Here is a 21438-nt window from a genome sequence, read left to right as displayed (position 1 = left end):
TTCAAACTTTATTGGGGGAAAAAAATACACAAGTGAGATTTCTTTCAATAAATCTAAAAATTAAATATATAGCATGCTCGCAGGGTTAGCAAGTATAACATGTGTATGATCTGCTAGCTAAAAATATATATTCTATAGATTATATGTGTGACTATAGGTGTTATAGATTAAAACCCTCCTGTAGTTGCCGTTACTTCCACTGGTCCAAACCTCTTTGGCTTAAAGTGCATACTTTGAGTGCTGGTAAATGTTTTTTTGATCTTGTGAATGATGCAGAAAATCAGCTTCCTTCCTAAGCAATATCCGACCTGCCACGTGGAGCTTAAATACAAAATCCCTGGTCACTTCAGTCAAGAAGATTGCGTTAAGAATATTGATTAAAAAGACAGAAACTTGCTTTCCAAAGTTGTAATTTGCTTTTGACATTTGTCTTTGACATTGTTAAGCACTTTACAGGGCTTTGATTAATCAATCTTTAATTTAAACAAATAATGTGGTGTTATCTTGTGACTTGTTCCGACACTGTGCTGTTGAGCTCTCGGTTTCAAAGCCTGCTGTGAAGCTTAAGCTGGGCAGAGACTGTGCGATTTTTTTTTTTCCCAGTCGCGCGATTCAGCTCCTGCTCAAACTGTACGATTGACTCGCAGGGGTTAGAAGTTCATAGGTCACGATGCAGGGTCTCACACTATACGGCCCGATGCTCTGATGCGACCCGAGTGCTCACACTGTGCGTCCATAAAATGAAGGTTATAACAGAAATTCTGTCGCTTGCTCTCCCTCTCTGTCTTTCACACACAGACACGCACACCACCGCCATCAACTTTGCTAAATTGCTAAAAACATTGATCAGGCAGCTGTGATTGAGCAGCAATGTAGATCCAACTATTTTCACGGTTGTTGTGGTCGTGATAATTTTGTGAGGCCACATCGAAAAGGCTCGGATCAGCTTGCCATAGTTCTACAAGTTGTGCCTCCGTCGCTTGTGTCCAGATCACACGCTGCACTGCCGTGCTGCGCCATCTTTTTCGCTGACATTTGTGTTTGCGCGTGCGCAGTGTGAGAAACTGCGGTGACACCCTCACAACGGTCGCGAGGATTTCAAACGACCAAGCGATTGATGATCGGGAGCTGGTCGTGAGGTGTTAATCGCGTCTCGTTACCCCACGTATACTACACGATGCACGACGCACGATGAAGGCCAAAATCGGGCCGATCGCCAAAACGGTCGCACGACTCAAACATCGGCTCAAAATGGGCCAAAAAATCGCACAGTGTAAGCCCAGCATTAAATGTTTCCCGCACTGTTCAACGTTGACATTTTGTCTGATCTGTTTGCAGTGACTAAGGAAGGGGCTTGGCAAACTGTTCTGCAGCATGGAGAAGGAAGACCTCAAGATTGTCAACAAGGGGGAAGAGGAGGAGATGGTATTTTTCATTTCACATATACGCATATTGAAAAAATACCAGAATTGACGTGATCCTGAAGGATCCAGAATCTAATGTGCCCATCAGTGACTTCTTGATGGCTTGCAATTTCTTCTCACTGCTTACTGAGTGTTTCCCTAATGGTACCATAACCACCCTGGCTGTGAAACTGGAGTCTGTTCCCAGCCTGAACCCCAGTGAGCTCACGCTGCTCGACCCCACCTGCGGTCCAGTCTACAGTGATGACCGCTACGCTTACTTTGTCTTCACTGCTAACTCCTGTGGGACTACCAGAAAGTTACATACTGTGTTACCTAACGTGCCATACTGTGCTCCTGTTTTCTCTTTTTTTTTTGTTAAGGAGCTGCAGGGCTACCGTCTGTGTCGTTGGCGGCTGGCCCTGGTGGGCCTCGGGGTGCTGTGTACAGGGGGCTTCCTTCTCCTGGTGCTCTACTGGATGCCAGAATGGTGCGTCAAGTCCACCTGCACTCGTACCACAGCCCGTGAGGCCAAAGTGGTGTTGCTGCGCTCCACGGTAGGTAGCAAGTAAAGCAGCAGTGAGTCATTATTATTCAAAAAAGAGAAAAATTATTTACTTAGAAAATAAGTTTTTCTATTTTTTTCTCTCTTTCTTCGTATTAAATGGGTTTTTAATATTTGGTTGGAAAAAATCTAATCAAGAAATTGTGAAAGGAAGTGGTGGATTTTAGAGATTAAACATTTTATCAACAAACTAATCAAAACATATTAAAACAATTTTGGCTTCTTTTTTATTTATTATTTGGTGTTGCCAATTCATGAAAAAAATGGTAAAGACGTAATTAGAAGTAACTATTTTGAAGACTAGTAAATAATAATAATAATAATTAACATTTAATTTTAATATGTGCAAACACAGTTGTGGGCTTTTTCTTTGTTGTTTTTTTTGTTGATTTCTGTCTGTCTACATTATTATTAGGGCCCGAGCACTAAAAGTGCGAAGGCCCTTTTGTATCTGCTCCGTTTCTCCTTCTTCTTCTTCTTCTTATTATTCAGGCAAAACAAGGGCCTTTTTGAGGGCCTAAACATGCTCAAAAACTCATGAAATTTTGCACACATGCCAGGTCTGGTGAAAAATGTTGTATTTTAATGGTTTTAAATATGAGCACTGGGAAATGGCTCTACAGCGCCACCTATGCCTTGTTAAATGCAGCCCTACGACCACATCATTTCAGCTACATGTATGAAATTTGACACACATGTGTATCATGCCAAGACGAACAAAAAAGTCTGTGGGCACATTGACACAAACCCAACAGGAAGTCCGGCATTTGGACGTAAAGATGACATTTTGGCTCTAAATTTTGCCATTTCCATGCCTCGAACTTTTTCGAACTCCTCCTTGGGTACAGTATTGTGATGGGTGACATCTGCAGCTTCAAATTTCTCCTGGAAAGCCTTAAGGAGTTGGTCTTGGGTTACAGTGAAAACTGTGAGTTTTCGCGAAAGGGTGTGACCCCGAGAGCATGGCGAACTTTGATGTCTCACCACGAAGAAACAAATTAGTATAACTCAATGAAATCCAGTCTGATCAGCACCAGACATGATGTCATACCCGCCCTGAATAGATTGATATTCCCATTGTCAGGAATACGCAGCGCGCCACCTAGTGGCAACAGGAAATGTCATGTGTACTTTGTTGTACTGATTTTCACAGGTTCATCGTGGACACCTCAAAAGCGGTGAATATCACCATCAGTCCCTCATGATGCTTCAGTGCGAAAACTGTGACTTTAAACTCAACGGCGCACCCTGGTGGCAGCGCGGTTCACCATTAACAATGAAGTGGCTTTTGAGGGGCTTGGAAAGTTTAAAAAGTCTTGAAATTTGGCGCACACCTCCAATGTGATGAATGCTTTGTTGTTATGTGATCACTTTCCTTGAATAGCGCAAAATGGCTCCACAGCGCCCCCTACAAAATTTCAAATCATCAGCCCCTGCTCTGTGTTTTATCTATGAGTCTGAAACCTGGTAAGCTTGTAGAAGATATCAAGATGTAAAAAAAAGTCTCTTGGAGCAATATCCCAAATCCAACAGAAAGTCAACCATTTTAAGATGAATGTGTAATTTTCACGACATTTTCCCCTCTTTTCAGGCTTTGTTGTTATGTGATCACTTTCTTTGAATAGCGCAAAATGGCTCCACAGCGCCCCCTACAAAATTTCAAATCATTTAACGAACTCCTCCAAAGATTTTCATCAGATTGACGTGATCTGCAGTGCGTGGAATCTGAAGACCTTTGTGATGTTAAATTGCGAAGCTTTTTACGTTGAGGGAAACGGGGTGGTCATGGCGGCACGTAGAGTTTCAAACACTCGCCAAAAAGCAGTAATCTGCTGTCACTCAAAAACACAATGTCCAATCTCACACAAAGGTCGCAGGCATGATGAGACTCGAGCTCAGAAATAGTTGTTGTTATGCCATTTGTCAGTAATGTTTAGAGCGCCACCTAGTGGGACGACTATAATCATGATCGAATGAGATGAAATGTTAGCTGGGCAGGGATAGCTCAGTAGGTAGAGTGGTGGCCCCATGATCGGAAGGTCGGTGGTTCGACTCCACTGAACGCTACCCTGAGGTACCCCTGAGCAAGGTACCGTCCCTACACACTGCTTCCCGGGCGCTGCATTGGTGGCTGCCCACTGCTTCACTGAGTGAATGGGTTAAATGCAGAGGAACTATTTCCCTACGGGGACTAACATGCACACTTTACTTTACTGGTGGTTAAATGCATGAATTCCATCAATTTGACATCAGATCGGACGTGCTGGTTGTAGGTGTTGGGCGTGGCTCGACGTGCCGGGGTGCGAGGGCCCTCATAACGCTGCTTGCAGCTTTAATTATTATTATTATTTTAGTAAAAAATTTCACATCTGTATTTTTCCGTTATATTAATGGAAATATAGTTATGAGCTCTCACCCCACTTCCCAGTGACTAAAAATGGAGACTGACATATAGAATAATGTTGTTCCTCCTCATAAACGTTGCACTTAATAGGGGGAAATTTGTTGTTACTTAATGAAGCTTCTCAGAAATTCACTAGATTAACTTTGTTTGGGTGGTTTAGGATGAGTTCCGGCGCTGGTTCCTGGCCAGGGTGCGAGTGATGCTTGCCCCAGGGAGAAACCCCTTCCACAGCCTGGAGACCCAGACCACCTCCCCCTCCTCCCCTTCCTCTCCTTCCTCCCTCTCCTACCCCTTCTCCTCCTCTGCTTCCCCACCTCAGGCCAACGGACACACCATTCATCCCTCCGATGGCAGCCCTGCTCAGGAGCTCATCAGGAAATTTGCAGACTACCAGCCCACGCAGGTAGGCTCAACATAAATCTGTAGTATAAACTGGAAATGCACTAAGCACATAAATGAATGTGACTGTCGTTTTTCAAAGTTCATAGAAGGGTTGTTTTATGGACAACAATACAAATATGATTACTTTTGCCAAATAAATCTGTCTCTTATTTTGGTCCCTTTGCTCTTTTTTCCCCTCAGATTCGCTACTTTACCTTTCATAGCACAAAGTATTATTGGAACGACGAGAAGCAGAACTTTGAGGTTTTAACGTAAGCATTCTTTTATAACTATATAACTTTCAATTTTCACTGCAGAATCCTCTTAAGTAAACTCTTCAAAGGTTGCACACAGCAGTAATGACAAGTAAATATATGACTCTTGCTCTGTATGTTGACTAACAAAAAATACTTGAGGGGGAGAAGATTTTCATTTTATAGCAACTTGCATGCTTGTTTTGCTTTTGCTGTTTCGGTTATGTGGAATTAAAGTATCTCCTCCAATGTTCCTATTACAGTGGCCTGGAGGATCTGCAGGTCAGCTGCTCCACCCTCCACTCGGAGCACAGCACAGGCCTGACTATGAACCAGCAGGAGTACAGGTAACATTCAATCAAAAGACAAAGTCACTCAAGTTTGTACGGCACTGTAGGTGCAAGGAGTTGTTGTTGTTCAGTTGTTGGGGTTAAAAACTATAAGCCCTGATATTGTAACTGGAGTTAATGAACAGTGGAGGAGGAATATCCACAGTCTTTGGTATTTACACACAAACTAAATACAATTTTTCTTCCTGTCTTTTAGGAGACTGTTCTTCGGAGTGAATGAAATTGCAGTGAAAGTGCCTTCTGTTTTCAAGCTGCTTATCAAAGAGGTAAAAGCAAAGTTTGAGTTTCTGTATGCAGCATGAATGTGTGTGAGACATCTTTTCATCTTGTGGGTTTATTGACACCTTGCACCAAATATTAGTGAATTAGTTTATTGTGTGGCACACGTATAATAATTTGAGAACAGAAATCCTTTTCTTCTGTCAGAACAGAGTCGTGCTTATGTACTGCTGTCTTGCTACTTTTTCATGTTAATGCGATTAGCTGAAGTAGGTTGTTAATCATTTCAGCGCATTATGAATGAAACTGTGTTTAAAATTTTTCTTTTCTTTTTTTTTATATTTAAGGAAATTGTACTGGTTCAACATTTTCAAATATTTCTGTTTTCTTGTGATTTCTGGATCTTTCTCCGTTTTTCTCTCTTTGTTTTGTTTTGTTTTATTTTATTTGACCTCTTTGCTTGCCATACCGATTCCTCTCTAAATCCTTCTGCAGGTCCTCAACCCTTTCTACATCTTCCAACTCTTCAGTGTGATCCTGTGGAGTGCCGATGAGTATTACTACTATGCTGCGGCCATTGTTTTAATGTCGGTCATATCCATAGCTACCTCTTTGTACACCATCAAAAAGGTGAGCTCTACAACATCATGAGATTGAATTGAACTCGTATTTCTGTCAGGAGCAATTTTAAGTCAGTGGATTGAAAATTAGTTCACTTTGTTTTTCTGTAATACTTAGATTTTGTTTAATGAAACTAAATTTTAGCACAGAGCTCTATTAATACAGAATTAATCAGCAAATGTGTGAAAGAAGAAACAGGTTGATTCTTTTTTTCTAATATAAACACTTGTTTTGAAAATCTTCAGCATCCTTGGAATAACTTAAACTATTCAAGTATTTATGTCATATCAGCCACTGATAACGTATCCTTAGATTTACTTATTGTATCATTATGTCAAAACACAATGATGACGGCTTACTTAGCTTTTGCTTTTTTCCCACCTCATTAGCAATGGGGCCTAAGCCCAGTTTGTCCAGCTGTGTTTTTGCCTGATGGCGTTCCCACGATTGTTTTTGTTTTCAGTCTCAGATAAACGTCTTCAAAGGCTGACTCATTTATATGGAACATTACATTAAGTACCACAGAATCAGACGACTGCCTGTTGAAGACCTTTTCCCCCCTCTTATTTCCTTCTACCATTATGATTTATACCAGTGACTAAACTGAGTATCTAATCTAGCGTTTTCAGTCCAACGCATGCACGTGGTTTACTGGCTCATGGTTGACTAACTCAAATGAAAACATCCTTGCAATTCACAGATGTTCATGGGAATTAAAAAGGTTTTTTAATCATTGTTATTTTTCTTCTCTTTCTCCAGCAATACGTCATGCTTCATGACATGGTGGCAGCTCACAGTATTGTTCGTGTGTCCGTATGCCGAGCCAATAATGGTTTGTAAAACTTTTTCTTTGATTTTATCTTTTGTTTGAGATTCAAAAATTATTTTCATAGGAAAAATGCATCAGGTATTCTATATTCAGCTAGTTTCAAAAAGGGATTTCCAATCCAAATCTGACAACGGGGATTTTTCTGCATTTATGCCGAGCCAGACCCTGCACTGGCTGCCCTCTAAATGTCCTCTGCTGTGAAACACTGCAACGTTAGAGTCTATATGACAATAAGGATGGACAGTTTGGTCTGTTATTCTGCACAAAAGGTTCTGTTTGTGTTTGCAGAAGTGATGACAATACCATCACCATCTCAAAATGCATGTCATTAGTTGTCCAAAGGAGGGTGGTTGAACTTGGGTTTAGAGTTGTCAGACATAGCTGTGGGGGCACATAAGCTGTAAGGTACTGCTTATGATGCCTCAGCTTTTTCCACTGCTGCGTAGAGAGGCATTATTAATGAGAGAAGTGCTGAACAAGACTATGAGGCTCTTAAACACAAAATATCTCTGTGGCGGGGCTGCTGCCAGTGCTGCTGCAGGGGAGGCGGACACACCTGCACGGCATCTGCAACTCTGTGCTGACTGACTGTTGTTGTTGTGTGTGTCTGTAAAGGACGACAACAATATGTTGAAAAGAATGAGCGAGTGGTCGGGTCTGCCTTGGGTTTATTACAATCTCCTCATCCCTGTTGCCTATCATGTCCACTGTCTACACTTGGAATACATTTCTCACCTCTCCTGTTTTAGGTATGATGTCTGTATCTGATTGCACACATTCACTCACTTTGTTTCTACCACATATTTCCTGGCAGATATCGAGGAAATTTTGTCTACTGATCTGGTGCCCGGTGACGTGATAGTCATCCCCAGCAATGGGACCATCATGCCATGTGACGCCGTGTTGGTCAGTGGCACCTGTATCGTCAATGAAAGCATGCTTACAGGTTGGTAGAGAAGCACATGTAAAGACTTCGTTCTTCAAATTTTATGTCTTTGCAAGTTCCAAACAGTCTGGTTTTCCTCTTATGTATTTCTGGACGCAGTGCTAATGTCTTTTAATCTTCATTAGGTGAGAGCGTTCCAGTGACAAAGACCAACCTCCCAAACCCAGTGCCAGGGGACAGGGGGGAGGAGGCTGGTAGTGCCTACAACACAGAGGAGCATAAGAGACACACACTCTTCTGTGGCACCAATGTAATCCAGACCCGCTTCTACACAGGCGAACTGGTCAAGGCTGTAGTGGTGCGCACAGGTTAGTTTGGGGGTCTGGATTCAAGTGCTTTAATGATTAATGTGATTGTAATAATCCAGATCTTTTAAAATGAAATGGGGTACTGTTACAGTATAACAGTGAGATTTAGCCTATATGGAGCGATCGTGGCTCAAGAGTTGGCAGTTCGTCTTGTAATCGGAAGGTTGCTGGTTCGAGCTCCGACAGTCTCGGTCGTTGTGTCCTTGGGCAAGACTCTTCACCCGTTGCCCACTGGTGGTGGTCAGAGACCCCGGTGGCGCCAGTGTCCGGCAGCCTCGCCTCTGTCAGTGCGCCCCAGGGTGGCTGTGGCTACAATGTAGCTGCCATCACCAGTATGTGAGTGTGTGTGTGTGAATGGGTGGATGACTGAATGTAGTGTAAAGCGCTTTGGGGTCCATAGGGACTAAGTAAAGCACTATACAAATACAGGACATTTACCATTTACCATATGTTTAAGTTAGTGACATAGTCTCTAATGAAATCCTTTACTTTACTGCAAAGTGGGAGCTTGATAAAGTTGGCTGGAATAAAATGGTTTGTCAATTTAGAACAACAAGCTTGCTGTTTGATCTATAAAAGTCCGTTTGGTCAGAACATTTTGCCTCAGTTCAAATGACAGAATGAAAGAAAGTAAGGGCCTGTCTCAATATGCGTACTTGCGTTCTCGTGTACTCGTGATACGTCATCAGTCGGAGAGCAAGTACTGTTCCAATTCAAAGTACGCATCAAGCCGAGAAAGCGAAAAATTCCCGGATGTGTTCTCGCTCCGCCCGTTTTATCGCGCATGCATTGGGGCGACCGTGGCTCAGGGGGTTGGGAAGCGTATCTGTAACCGGAAGGTCGCCGGTTCGATCCCCGGGCTCTCTGTCCTGGTCGTTGTGTCCTTGGGCAAGACACTTTACCCTACTTGCCTACTGGTGTTGGCCAGAGGGGCCGATGGCGCGATATGGCAGCCTCGCTTCTGTCATTCTGCCCCAGGGCAGCTGTGGCTACAACCGTAGCTTGCCTCCACCAGTGTGTGAATGTGAGAGTGAATGAATAGTGGCATTGTAAAGCGCTTTGGGTGCCTTGAAAAACGCTATATAAATCCAATCCATTATTATTATTATTATTATTGTGTGGACTTGGTACAGCTAAATAACCCAGAATGCATTTCGTCCAAAACGCAGCAATGGCGGACGAGCGCGGCTAAAAACTTTTAAATATTACTCTTTCTGGGTCACAAAATAAACTTTTAAGTTATTTTCAAGCGAGAATGTAGCTGTGTAAACTTCAAATATCTGCTCGATTTATCAAGATATTATATATTTCCAAACGTGCTCTGACGTTTTCGGAGACGTCTGTGACCCGCCAGCTCCATAGCAGACCGCGAGGTCGAGGATCACTAGAGCCGGCGAGAACAGCGGACTCCCGGCACATCGTTTTCAACCCCCCCGCGGTCTTTTCGCTACTCAGGTTAAACAAACCCCAGCAGCTGTCTATTGTATTGAGTGTCCACTAAAATAAAAATAAAAACATTCTAACATCTCACCTGCTTGTTTTTATTAAGTCACACATGTACACTATTTTTATTAATAGAGATTTCGCTACTGAGGTTAAACATGATATATAAGTCACTTCGTTCACTTCTAAATGTTAATGTTTGGTTTATTTCAGTGTTTTATTTGTTCCTGAGTAAACCGGTTTGGCTGTGATTAAAGTTAAGCTTCATAACATATTACTCACAGCTAAATTAAGAGGGGACGGCAGTAAAAACTCCGGACCTGTGACATCATCAAGTACGCTGGTGTTCCAGTTGTACAAATCGCGAGTCCGTGCTCGCATTCTCGGCAAGTCCGGACTCGCCGAGAACGCGAGCACGGACTCGCGTACTTGAGAATTGAGAAAGGGCCTAAGACTTAAAAATGACCAAAGATTCATTTTCTTCACTCAGGTTTCAGCACAGCTAAAGGCCAGCTGGTGCGCTCCATCCTTTATCCCAAACCCACCGACTTCAAGCTGTACCGCGATGCCTACCTCTTCCTGTTGTGTCTGGTGGCTGTGGCTGGAATCGGCTTTGTTTACTCCATTGTACTCAGTATCATGAACGAGGTAATGCAGAAAGTTAAAGGAGAATGATCGGTCTCCTCTTTCAGTTTTTCTTTTTCTCCAAAAAATCTTGTAAGATGATTACGTTTTCAGATGGTTTCCCTTTTTAATGCAATACAATTTAATCGGGTTGGTTGAAATGCCTGAGGCAGCTGTTCTAAGAGTGAGTCATCCTCTGTGGCCAGTAGAAACAAATATTTTGTTCTCCAGAAAACTGACAGTCTTCTCATACATTTGTGTATCTCTTAGCACTGAAGAACATGGGCTCTTTGTGAGTTGTCGAGAATCAGGGTTGTCAAACATGCAAACATCTGCAGTTTTTTGTTTGTTAGGTGCCAGCTAAGACCATCATCATTGAGTCCCTGGACATTGTCACCATAACAGTACCACCAGCGCTGCCAGCCGCTATGACAGCCGGCATTGTGTATGCACAGCGACGCCTAAAACGTATTGGCATTTTCTGCATCAGCCCACAGAGAATTAATATCTGCGGCCAGATCAATCTGGTGTGCTTTGACAAAGTGAGTCTCTAATTTATTCAGATTATCAGTTGTAAAAGACGGTGCTTAAGTCACTCTGTAGAATTTTAGTGCCATGTCATATGTAGAAGCAACTGGTAGCAAAGATCACCCCGTGTTGATTCAGTTGAATTTCATTATCTTTTATCTTTAAAGACTGGAACTCTGACAGAAGATGGGTTAGACCTGTGGGGAGTCCAGAGGGTTGAGAATGGCAGGTAAGATGCTCTGTGCCCTAAATTAGTAAACGTGAGCCTATTTTACTGCATGTTGTAGCCTAAAGAAACTAAAAATCTGAAGGTGTCATTTATTTCAGCCACTGATAAACTGTTAAAAAGAGCTTAGAATATACTGGAGTGTATCTGTGTAACATTTCATATCCCTCTAAATCAGGGATGTCAGACTCATTTTACATTGTGGGCCACATGCTGCCCACTTTGATCTTAAATGGGTCAGAACAGTAAAACTCTGATAAATGTGTAAAATTCAGTAACTACAAAATATAAAGTTTTCATTTCATTTTTCAAAGATTTCCAGTGGGCTGGAGTGGAGTCTTTGCTGGGCTGATTCTGGCTCCCAGACCTTATGTTTGACACAGTTGCTGTAAATGCACAAATTACACTGAGGATCTGGGGTGTTAACATTAAATTACATAGACATTTACTAGTCTTTTAATCAACTCGGATGTGTTGTTCCTGTCATGGTTGTTTCAAACAGCTCAGAAGAAATTTGGATACGAGCAGAAACCAAGAAATCTGCTTGTCTCTGAGATTCCCAGTGATGCCTAAAACTGATCATGCATTGTAATAAGCAGTGGCTGGATGATATGTCTTTTTTCTAGTACTAAGGTTATCGTTAGAAAACTGAATTGTAATAGCTCTGAATTTTAAAGGCCTAATCATTTATTTACCAGATAGATTAAAAGTTTTTATCTTGCAAATGCTCATTTCTCAATCAATTTCTTGCACGATCTGATATCCTCGTGTTGGTGTTGTTCCCACATCATCATAATAAATGTTGTTCCAGGTTCAACATTGCAAGTGACCAATCACATTGTTGTGACGTCATACTGTTGCGACTTCGGAAAAAAAACAGCCGTGAAAAGAAAAGTACTTAACTTGCGAGAAACCCCCTCTGTCCTCCGATCCAGCGATTTGAATTCTTTGCATTTCAGGATACTGTTCTTTAATGAACGGTAAGCATTATACATATTGTTCTTGCAACATTGGAATTTCATAATTGAACGAATCGCTTGGCTTGCAGAAGTGTTATGTCACAAGAAGGTGATTGGTCACTTGCAATGTTGAACCTGGAACAACATTTATTATGATGATGTGGGAACAACACCAACACGACGATATCAGATCATCCCAATTTCTTATGACTCCCACAATGTAGTTAAAGGAGTATAATTTAATCTCTCTTCACCGCCCACTTCTTCTGCCTCTCCAGCTTCCACCTGTCAGAAGAAAATGCCTACAAGGAAAATCTTGTCAAGTCCCAGTTTGTGGCTTGCATGGCCACATGCCACTCACTTACCAAAATAGAAGGCCAGCTGTCTGGGGACCCGCTGGACCTCAAAATGTTTGAGGCTACAGGCTGGGTGAGTTCATCTGTATCTATCCACGAGCTAAATGTCTGTAAGGGCAGGCTAGAGTTATGAGACTCATGAATCCATTTTGTGATGCAGTGTCCCCTTTATTCTCCCTTCTGTCAGTATTTAGGCTGGATACAATTTTGCTAAACTGGGCATTAACGCATTATTGCTTTATAACCTGCCACAAAAACATCTGCATGATTCCAATCATGTTGATGGCTCGAGATTAGAAAGGTCCTCTTCTTTTGTACTAATCTAGTGTACGAGTTTTAGATTATATACAAAAGCTGCGCTGTTCTGATTTTTAGTATGTCTTTGGCATGTCTGGATAAGATTATTCAAAGTAAATGTTACCTCTGCCTAAAAGACATGTAAGCATTATTTCAATGTCTTAATGTTGCACATCTAAAAAGCTTCTTGGTATGAAATGTAAACATTTACTTATATTTACCTGCCCAGATCCTGGAAGAGGCTACCGAGGAGGAAACGTCTCTTCATAATCGTATCATGCCCACTGTCGTTCGACCGCCTAAGCAGCTGTTGCCCCCGGAGCCTGCTGTAACACCAGAGCAGGACATGGTATGTACAGCAACCCGGTTGTTAGCAGGACACCACAGGCCTTCAGAGTCTAGAAAAAGTATAAAATTATATGAATATATCTGTCCAGCATCTAAACGTGCATTTTTTTGTGTGTGTGTCCATGTTATTATAACATTAAAAAGAACAGTGTATTTTTACTCTTAATGACTGGTTTATTTGTTGTTGTGTGTTTTTGTTTTTGTTTTTATAGGAACTCTATGAGCTCTCGGTAAGTAGTAGTTGTATTTCTTTTCATGCCTGTCAAAGTTAACTGTTCATTTCATTTTATTTTTAAAAAGAGTAATTTGGTGATGTGAGTATTTGTGTTTTATTCATTTCTATAGTGCCTTTGTGTATAACTGGTATACTTTTAACTCGATTTTAGCATTTCATCTTTCTCTTTCTAATAAACAAATAATTTTATTTTGTTTGTCTTTACGTGTGCATATGCAGGCAGCCTATGAGATTGGTATTGTGCGCCAGTTCCCTTTTTCTTCAGCGCTCCAGAGAATGAGTGTAGTAGCTCGTCTCCTCGGGGAGAAACGTATGGATGCCTACATGAAAGGTGCACCAGAGGTTGTGACTAGTCTCTGCAGAAGAGAGACGGGTGAGGTGTCCAAAATGTAGAGATGTGCATGTTGTCTTACAATTTGTTTTATTTTTTCTTTTATACATTTTTCTACAAATGTATCTTTGACCTGGTATATCCATGATTTTGTCCCAAAAGTAGATTCTGTTCATCTGGAAACTGTTTTCTGATGAGCAGAATCAACTTTTTGGGACTTTCTTCCCTGGATGATTGAGCATACTTCAAGATAATGATTTTGTTGCTCCAAAATTAGTATTTAGTGTTGTTGTTAGTGTTGGTGCTTGCACTGTGAATCTATAATTCTTGGGTTTCTGTCTTCTTTTCTTGCTGTCTGTTACTGATGAATCACTGATTGGCTCTCTTGTTATTGTATTCATTTCTTTGCAGTGCCAGAAAACTTTGCAGCGGTTTTGGAAGGCTACACGAAGCAGGGTTTCAGAGTCATTGCTCTCGCTCATCGGCGGCTCGAATCAAAACTTACTTGGCACAAGGTCCAGAACATCAACAGGTAGTGTACTTTGCATTGATGTAATACATGCATTCTGTGATCTGAATAAGAAAATAAAGGGAAGTGGCTCTGTGTGGAACAAAAAAATATTTTAATGAGAGATAATTTACTGGGAAGAAATGTATGTTTAATATGGGGATTTTGTTAGACACAAACACATTCATATGTCTTTCGTTGAATTAGGGATCACATAGAAGCAAACATGGAGTTCCTGGGTCTCATCATCATGCAGAACAAGCTGAAGCCAGAAACTCCAGGGGTGCTGCAGGACCTTCATCAAGCCAACATTCGCACAGTCATGGTTACTGGTGAGAACATGCTGGTATTTTCCATCATTGCATAACAAATGAGAGGTCACAGGTATGCCAGCAATAGTTTACTCTGCGTGTATACTTTAACCAGGTGTTCCTGTCTAGACTCACTGTACTTGGCTGTGAATCAAATTCAACTTTGAGCCTTAAAAAGAATTGATTGTTTCACAATTGATCCATGGTTTGCACGTACTCTGGCTCACTTTTAACCTGTTTTTTGCAAGCTCATCCATCTCCATTAGCCCCCAAACTCTACTGTGGTGTCACTTAGGGTGAGGTGACACTGAGCTTGTATTTCATCATTCATAATTCATCATCTATCATCAGTCACAGCCAAGCAAACCCTTGGGTAACTTATTTATAACCCAAGGCTGAAGATGAAAACATGACAAGCAAATGACTGAATTGTGGGATGTTATAGCAAAATTAATATCGTAATCACTTTGCAGGTGACAACATGCTGACGGCCATCTCTGTGGCCCGCGACTGCGGAATGATCCCTCCCCAGGACACAGTCATAATTGCCGATGCCCTCCCTCCACACGATGGACAAGCCGCCAAGATCACCTGGAGATACGCTGACAAACCTCGCAGTGCATCCCGACTTCAGGTGAATCGATGGGTCTAATTCTAACACTGGTACAACACACAGGCAGCTGAACATACTTCAGCTAAACATAGCTCGTAATGTCACATATAAATTGAGCAGTATCTTGTCTACTAAAGGAAATGTAAAGGTTTTCAGCAGATCAAATACAAAACAAAGGTGTGTGATCAGATCATCCAAAACCCATTACCTGTTATTTGATTAACATCGATTACAAGTTATAGAAGTTATTTATTGATTAGATAAAATGCAGCAGATTTTAACATTCAATAGTGAATTTCTGTGTGGGTTCAGAACCTTTGTTAAATAATATAAAGATGTCTTTGTTGATTGTTAAAACAGTTCAAAGACTTGGTTTTTAGTAATTATTGAATGTTCCTGTTTTTGTTTTTTTAAATCTCGATGCATTTCTTAAAATTTCTCATACTTTGGAACAGGAAGTGAACATAAGCCTGGAGGATGTCTGTCACATAGATGATCCCAAAAGCCAAGAGCTCTACCACTTTGCTATGAACGGAAAATCATTTGCTGTAATCGATGAACATTTCCCAGATATGCTTCAAAAGGTAAGAAACTGCTCAAACGAAAATGGAACAGAAGTTGCATCAAATACGTCTTTGTTTCTGACTCCTGATTGTGTGCTCTGCTTTATAGCTCGTGTTGCGCGGCACAGTGTTTGCCAGAATGGCACCTGACCAGAAAACCCAGCTGATTGAGACGCTGCAGGGTGTCGAGTGAGTATTTAGTCAAATATGGGATGTAGCTTTGAACTTGTCAAAAATGAGATTTCAACATTCTGTTATTTAACATTCCCATCGTGTGCTGCTGGACAGTTTGTCATTAATGAGCAGCAGAATCAGCTTTTAAGTCAAAACTGAAAGTTTGTGGCATCGTAGCTTTGATCTTGCAACGACTTTAAAAAGCATTACACTGAGTAAAGATTTACTGTTTGTTCTCATGTGCTCGCAGCTACTTTGTTGGAATGTGTGGCGATGGCGCGAATGACTGTGGGGTATGTACACCTTCATCATTTGGACAACAGCTCTCTGTAATGGACACAATCTGACAGCAGTATGTATATAATGCTAACTTATCTCACCCAGGCTTTGAAGAGGGCTCATAGTGGGATCTCTCTGTCGGAGCTCGAAGCCTCAGTAGCATCTCCCTTCACCTCAAGGACCCCCAACATCTCCTGTGTCCCTAACCTCATCAGGTCTGTATTTTTATTTACATGCTGATCCATAAATGAATAAAACGGTATTAAGAATAAGTATCTTATAGGCTGAATTTGCAGTCTGGCAAATATACACAGTGTTGCGACTTTCATCCGTAAATAAAGCCACGGCCGGCTGAGTTGGTTGTGTCCCTGTGACGCGCCTCCAATAATCCATAATGAGTTGAACTTGTACTTTGCGCATTTATTTTAAGAACAAAACAAAAACAAACATTTGCGCTTTCAATCAATTTACAACTAGCGCATGGATTAACTGGTGTGCCAAAAAATGACGTTCAACAGAAAAGTTTGCCCACAAACCACTCACCCAACACACCTGCTGCGTACACCGACATCAGGTAAATAGACTGTGACCACACCCACATACCATCACCTGAGACGCAGGTAAAGCTATACACCTGTGCCACCAGAACAAAAAAGGAAAAACATTGACTTTGGCTCTTACACACAGTGTCACACTATTATTCAAATGTTTTGAGGAGTTGAATTTGTTGTTCCGGGAGCAATTTTTTCCCCCAGTTATGTTGTTAAGACACAGTTTGCTTTGTTTTTGCAGGGAGGGCCGTGCTGCTCTTATCACCTCCTTCTGTGTGTTTAAGTTTATGGCCCTCTACAGCATCATCCAGTACATCAGCGTCACTCTCCTCTACTCTGTACGTAAAACTGCCTGCTTAGTTAGATGAGAAATCCAGTGAATTCAGATTTTTGTCATCTGTACCGTGTTGTTTTTGGTTTTTAGATTTTAAGTAACCTTGGCGATTTCCAGTTCCTCTTCATCGACATTGCTATCATCCTCCTCATTGTCTTTACCAGTAAGTACAACTAAAGTATCAAGGATAAGCGATATGTGTGTTTATTTGTTCTGAATGTAATAATCCTCACTATTCACTCTGCCCCTTATCAGTGAGTCTGAACCCAGCGTGGAAAGAGCTGGTGTCCCGTCGTCCTCCATCAGGTCTGATCTCAGGGCCTCTGCTGTTCTCTGTGCTGACCCAGATCCTCATCTGCTTGGGCTTCCAGATCTGGACATTCCTTTGGGTCAAACAGCAGCCCTGGTACAAAGTTTGGACGCCACTTACCGAGTGAGCACTGACTATTACTTCTAATGTGTAGCAGACAAATACCCAAATCAAATAATAACTTGGTTTCATTATAAGTTTTAAACGTTGTCATGTTATTGTGTTCCACATTTTGTTACATGATGGATTAAATTCTGCACACAATAGAATTTAATCCACCACAATGAAATTCTTGCAAATGTATTAAAAATCGAAACAAATATATAACCTGTGCATAAGTATTCACAGCCTTTCCCGTGACACTCAGAATTGATCTTATTGTTTCCACTGATCATGTGAGATGATCTTCAACTTGATTGAAGGCCACTTGTGGCGAATTCAGTTGATTGGGGATGATTTGGAAAGGCACACATGTCAATTAATAAGATCCCATGTGTCAAAGCGCAAAGCAAGCCAGGATGTCCGAGGAATTATCTGTAGACCTCTGAGATGGGATTGTATCAACTTTGAACCACCAGGGCCTTAGTCAGGGAGGTGACCAGATTTGCACGAATTTCAAGTAACGTTTTTTACTTTGTAACTGTGGGATTTGTGTGTGTAATTTTTGTGTTGAAAAATGAATTTAATCCATTTTGGAAAAGGCTATAAGATTCTGAACATGTGAAGCGCTGTGATTACTTTCTAGATGCAGTATAAAAGGACCACAGAGTGAAAATGTTCTTAATGACTTCTCTGTCTTCACACAGTGTCTGCAACCTCACATCACACATTGAAATGGACTTTGAAAATGAGACAGAAGAGGACGAGCACAACATCCAAAACTATGAGAACACCAGCCTCTTCTACGTCTCTTCCTTCCAGTATCTCATTGTTGCTATTGTTTTCTCCAAAGGCAAACCTTTCAGGCAGCCGAGCTATAAGAATTGTAAGAAACTTTTCCCTAACGTGTGTGTGTGTGTGTGTGTGTGTGTGTGTGTGTGTACGTGTGTGTACGTGTGTGTGTGTGTGTGTACACATATATATATATGCCCTAAAAAGTAAACTCTACAATTTTATTTGCGTGTTTTCTTCACAGGGCCTTTTGTGCTGTCTGCTGGGAGTTTATATGTTTTCCTGCTGTTCATCTTGTTCTACCGAGTAGACGTCATTAATGGGTTTATGGAGGTGGGAAGACATTAAATGCACACTTTATATTCTTTAATGTAGGATACAGCTTTATTTATCACCTCAGGCTCCATCTTTTCTTGGTATTTATTCATGTAAATGGAGATTCTGACTTTGTTTTTGACTTACTGTAGTATTGCGCGTGCATAAAGCTTTAAGGCAGGGCTGTCTTGGTAAGACTAACTTTATAACTTTTTCTTGTCGCTTCATTGACGAGTGTTTCTCTGTCTGTGTAGATTGTTTGCATCCCGTTTGAATGGAGGCTAAAACTTTTCCTCATCATCTTAGTCAATGCTGCTGTGTCTGTTTTGGTGGAGGTAAGATCCACACGTTCACACTTGGGTAACAGCTGATGTTTTCCCCATGTTCAGATTTTGTTTTCTCATGCAGTGTGCTCATCTTTATCTCGTTTAACTGGACAGCAAGATCAGTTTTGTGTTGTAAAGCAGAAACGGAAAGAAGCAAAGTGTGAGGTTTTTAATAGTTAACCGTTTAAAGAATGTGACTTTATTTTGTTACAATATGTGCATTTGTGGGTATTTTACTCCACATGTTTGTCTAATTAAGGATGCTTTTCAGAATTTATTTCTGTAAACCTTCACGACACTGGATTATTAATGCCTGCCTGCTGACTCGCTGGAGCAGTATCACTGTTTCTGCCCTCCTTTTAGATGGCTGCCCTTGCATTCACGTACTGCTTAGTATGCCCCCGTAGATGGAGCCTTTTCCTAAACTAACAGTGCAATTTCCCTTCATCTTTGAAGTGAATTGGAGGGACAAAAACACAGCAAGCAGATTCAGTTTCATCAAGAGCTTGCAGTATTTTTTTTAGACGACAATAACCATGCACGGCCTTCTTACTAATAAGCTTAATTTTAACCTCACATGCAATGATTAACACTCAGTTTCATGGAAGGAAAGAAAACTGCTATACTTGGTACTTTAAAGCAGTGTGGCACTAAAAATCAGTTGCGCACCTCTATAACAGGAGCTTTGTGAAATCAAACCAGACTCTCTGTAATTCTTTCCCCTGCCCACTGCACCATCCCATAGACCATCATCCTTGACATCGTCTTACGGAAGCTTGTGTTCAGCCGAGACAAACAGGGCAACTTTGGCGTCACTCCTGCCGCCCCGGCACCACAGGTTGGAAATATCTGACACCTTTTTCTCTAGCCCTTTCTTTTTACTCTTGTGTGGTGTTCTCTCTCTCTCTGTTCCCACTTTTTTCTTCTAATGTAACTGCTAACCACGTGCATGTGCAAAACCTCAGTCTTCTGATCTGTACGCTCCTCCCTTTGTCCCTCTAACGGGCACTCTGGTCAGGGCTTAAAAACGTGGTAACTCAGTTTTATTCAGGCTGAGCCACATGACATCAAATGTTGAAACTATTGCTGGATGTCATAGATTGTTGCTATTGAAGCAGCGCTGGCCTTCGGTGAAGTAAACCCATAATCTCATCATATCTAATGTGTGTAGTTTTAATGTTTTTCTGTACTGTAGGTCATTTAAATAAGTGATATGCTTCCATGCAATAGACATGCAGAATGCTGAGAAAAACATTCATCTACTCTTATTAATAATAACAACAATAATAATAATACATATTTCCCATTGCCTAGCAAGTATGACACACACCCCTCCCCCCCACCGCTCCACCCCCTGTGGTAGTCTGCAGGCCCTCTGCTTGCTGCCCTTCTTAGCATCACTCAACATTGTCACTGGATCTCATCAAGTGTAGTATGTTTGTATTTGAATAGTGAGACCTTAAATGTCTTTGTCAGTGTGTGGTTTCTAAGTTACCCTTTTGTCTATGTTTGTAATGTAAAGATCCTTTGTCTGTTTGTTCTTTGAATCCATGAGCTTGTTTTTAAGGAGAAGGCTCAGTCTTTAAGCTGTCTGTAGACCAGAATCATGCTGAATTTTGTTTTAATCTGCATGCACGCACAGTTGCTATAGTTTATCAGTGTCAAGAAATATGCATATTACAACTTTGACACTATATGAGCATATTTATATTTTGCATGTAGCAGTTTTGTTTGATTTGGCTGTTCAAGTATTCATTAAAAAACACACACAAACTTTGTCTGTCAGGGAACCTTTCTGCAGTTTTACTTAATTGATTATTTTTCATGTTGTGGTATTCACAGGGAGCCAATGATCTGTATGGACACAAGTGTCTGTCCTGCCAGTGTTGCCCCCGCAAGATGAGACCCAAAGCTCGCTACATGCACCTTGCCCAGGAGCTCAGTGTGGACCCTGACTGGCCTCCGAAGCCCACCACTACCACTGAAGCCAAGCCACGCCCAGAAAATGGCTCTGCCTATCAAATCATAATCAACTCCTAGCACCCCACAGCCTGTACTAGCTTATTCAGCTTCTACCTTTCATACAGGAAACATGCATATGAGGTGTGTTCAGTAAATTTCAATGGAACTGTCATGGGATAACTGCTTGCCTTCACTGTTCGTGCTCCAATGCTGTATAGTTTCAGATACTGTATTATTGCGCAAAAAAAATCTATGACACACATCTACCAAATGAATTTACATTGAACTTCGCTCAGTACTCTTGCTCTCTTTGGTTCACCCCCACACACGCTCTCAGGTCGCTTTTTATTTATCGTTAAAGGTGCAATATGTTGAACACCTTACTCTCGAAAAGGTCCGTGTTGTTTTGCAGGGTCATGCAGCAGCTCCTCTGGAAGTAGTGCTGCTTTTACTTTGCTTTTCATTTGCAAAGAAGGATAAGTGCAGCAAACAGCACAAGGCTTAAACTGACCATAGCAGGTTGGGCTCCACTGTTTTACTCCTTATAAAAGAAAAAGCAATCTCTGGGAAGAGCTCTTCCTTCCTTCATGTTAGACTGACGCAGGCTTTATGCAACAGTGACTCAGTGTCTCACCTTGAGATACAGTGCGATATTACACTTCAGTACGGGCTGG

At 41.4% G+C, this 21438-nt stretch overlaps 1 protein-coding gene across 4 annotated transcripts in view; it reads left to right on the top strand.

The window, feature by feature from the left end:
• Nucleotides 1-21054, top strand: part of atp13a3 (ATPase 13A3) — a 34534-nt gene extending 13480 nt beyond the window's left edge. The window contains exons 3-34 of one of the 4 annotated variants that reach the window (XM_026194423.2): nt 1339-1425; nt 1787-1960; nt 4533-4775; nt 4955-5025; nt 5271-5354; nt 5554-5623; nt 6072-6206; nt 6957-7029; nt 7841-7972; nt 8098-8280; nt 10214-10371; nt 10701-10889; nt 11043-11104; nt 12339-12489; nt 12943-13062; nt 13274-13291; nt 13516-13669; nt 14039-14159; nt 14343-14467; nt 14920-15080; nt 15515-15643; nt 15732-15811; nt 16047-16089; nt 16181-16290; nt 16868-16964; nt 17051-17123; nt 17216-17393; nt 18077-18255; nt 18406-18494; nt 18731-18811; nt 19548-19640; nt 20645-21054. In XM_026194423.2, the coding sequence (XP_026050208.1) occupies nt 1375-1425; nt 1787-1960; nt 4533-4775; nt 4955-5025; nt 5271-5354; nt 5554-5623; nt 6072-6206; nt 6957-7029; nt 7841-7972; nt 8098-8280; nt 10214-10371; nt 10701-10889; nt 11043-11104; nt 12339-12489; nt 12943-13062; nt 13274-13291; nt 13516-13669; nt 14039-14159; nt 14343-14467; nt 14920-15080; nt 15515-15643; nt 15732-15811; nt 16047-16089; nt 16181-16290; nt 16868-16964; nt 17051-17123; nt 17216-17393; nt 18077-18255; nt 18406-18494; nt 18731-18811; nt 19548-19640; nt 20645-20842 (3825 nt within the window). In that variant the 5' untranslated portion in view covers nt 1339-1374 and the 3' untranslated portion in view covers nt 20843-21054. The other 3 variants (XM_026194424.2, XM_080289359.1, XM_080289360.1) reach the window with 3 other exon arrangements.
• Nucleotides 21055-21438: the final 384 nt, after the last annotated feature.

Source organism: Astatotilapia calliptera, chromosome 15 (genome assembly GCF_964374335.1).
Source record: "Astatotilapia calliptera chromosome 15, fAstCal68.1, whole genome shotgun sequence".
Classification (NCBI taxonomy): Eukaryota; Metazoa; Chordata; class Actinopteri; order Cichliformes; family Cichlidae; genus Astatotilapia; species Astatotilapia calliptera.
The sequence above is the reverse complement of the archived record's forward strand: the minus strand, read 5'-3'. Positions and strand labels throughout refer to the sequence as shown.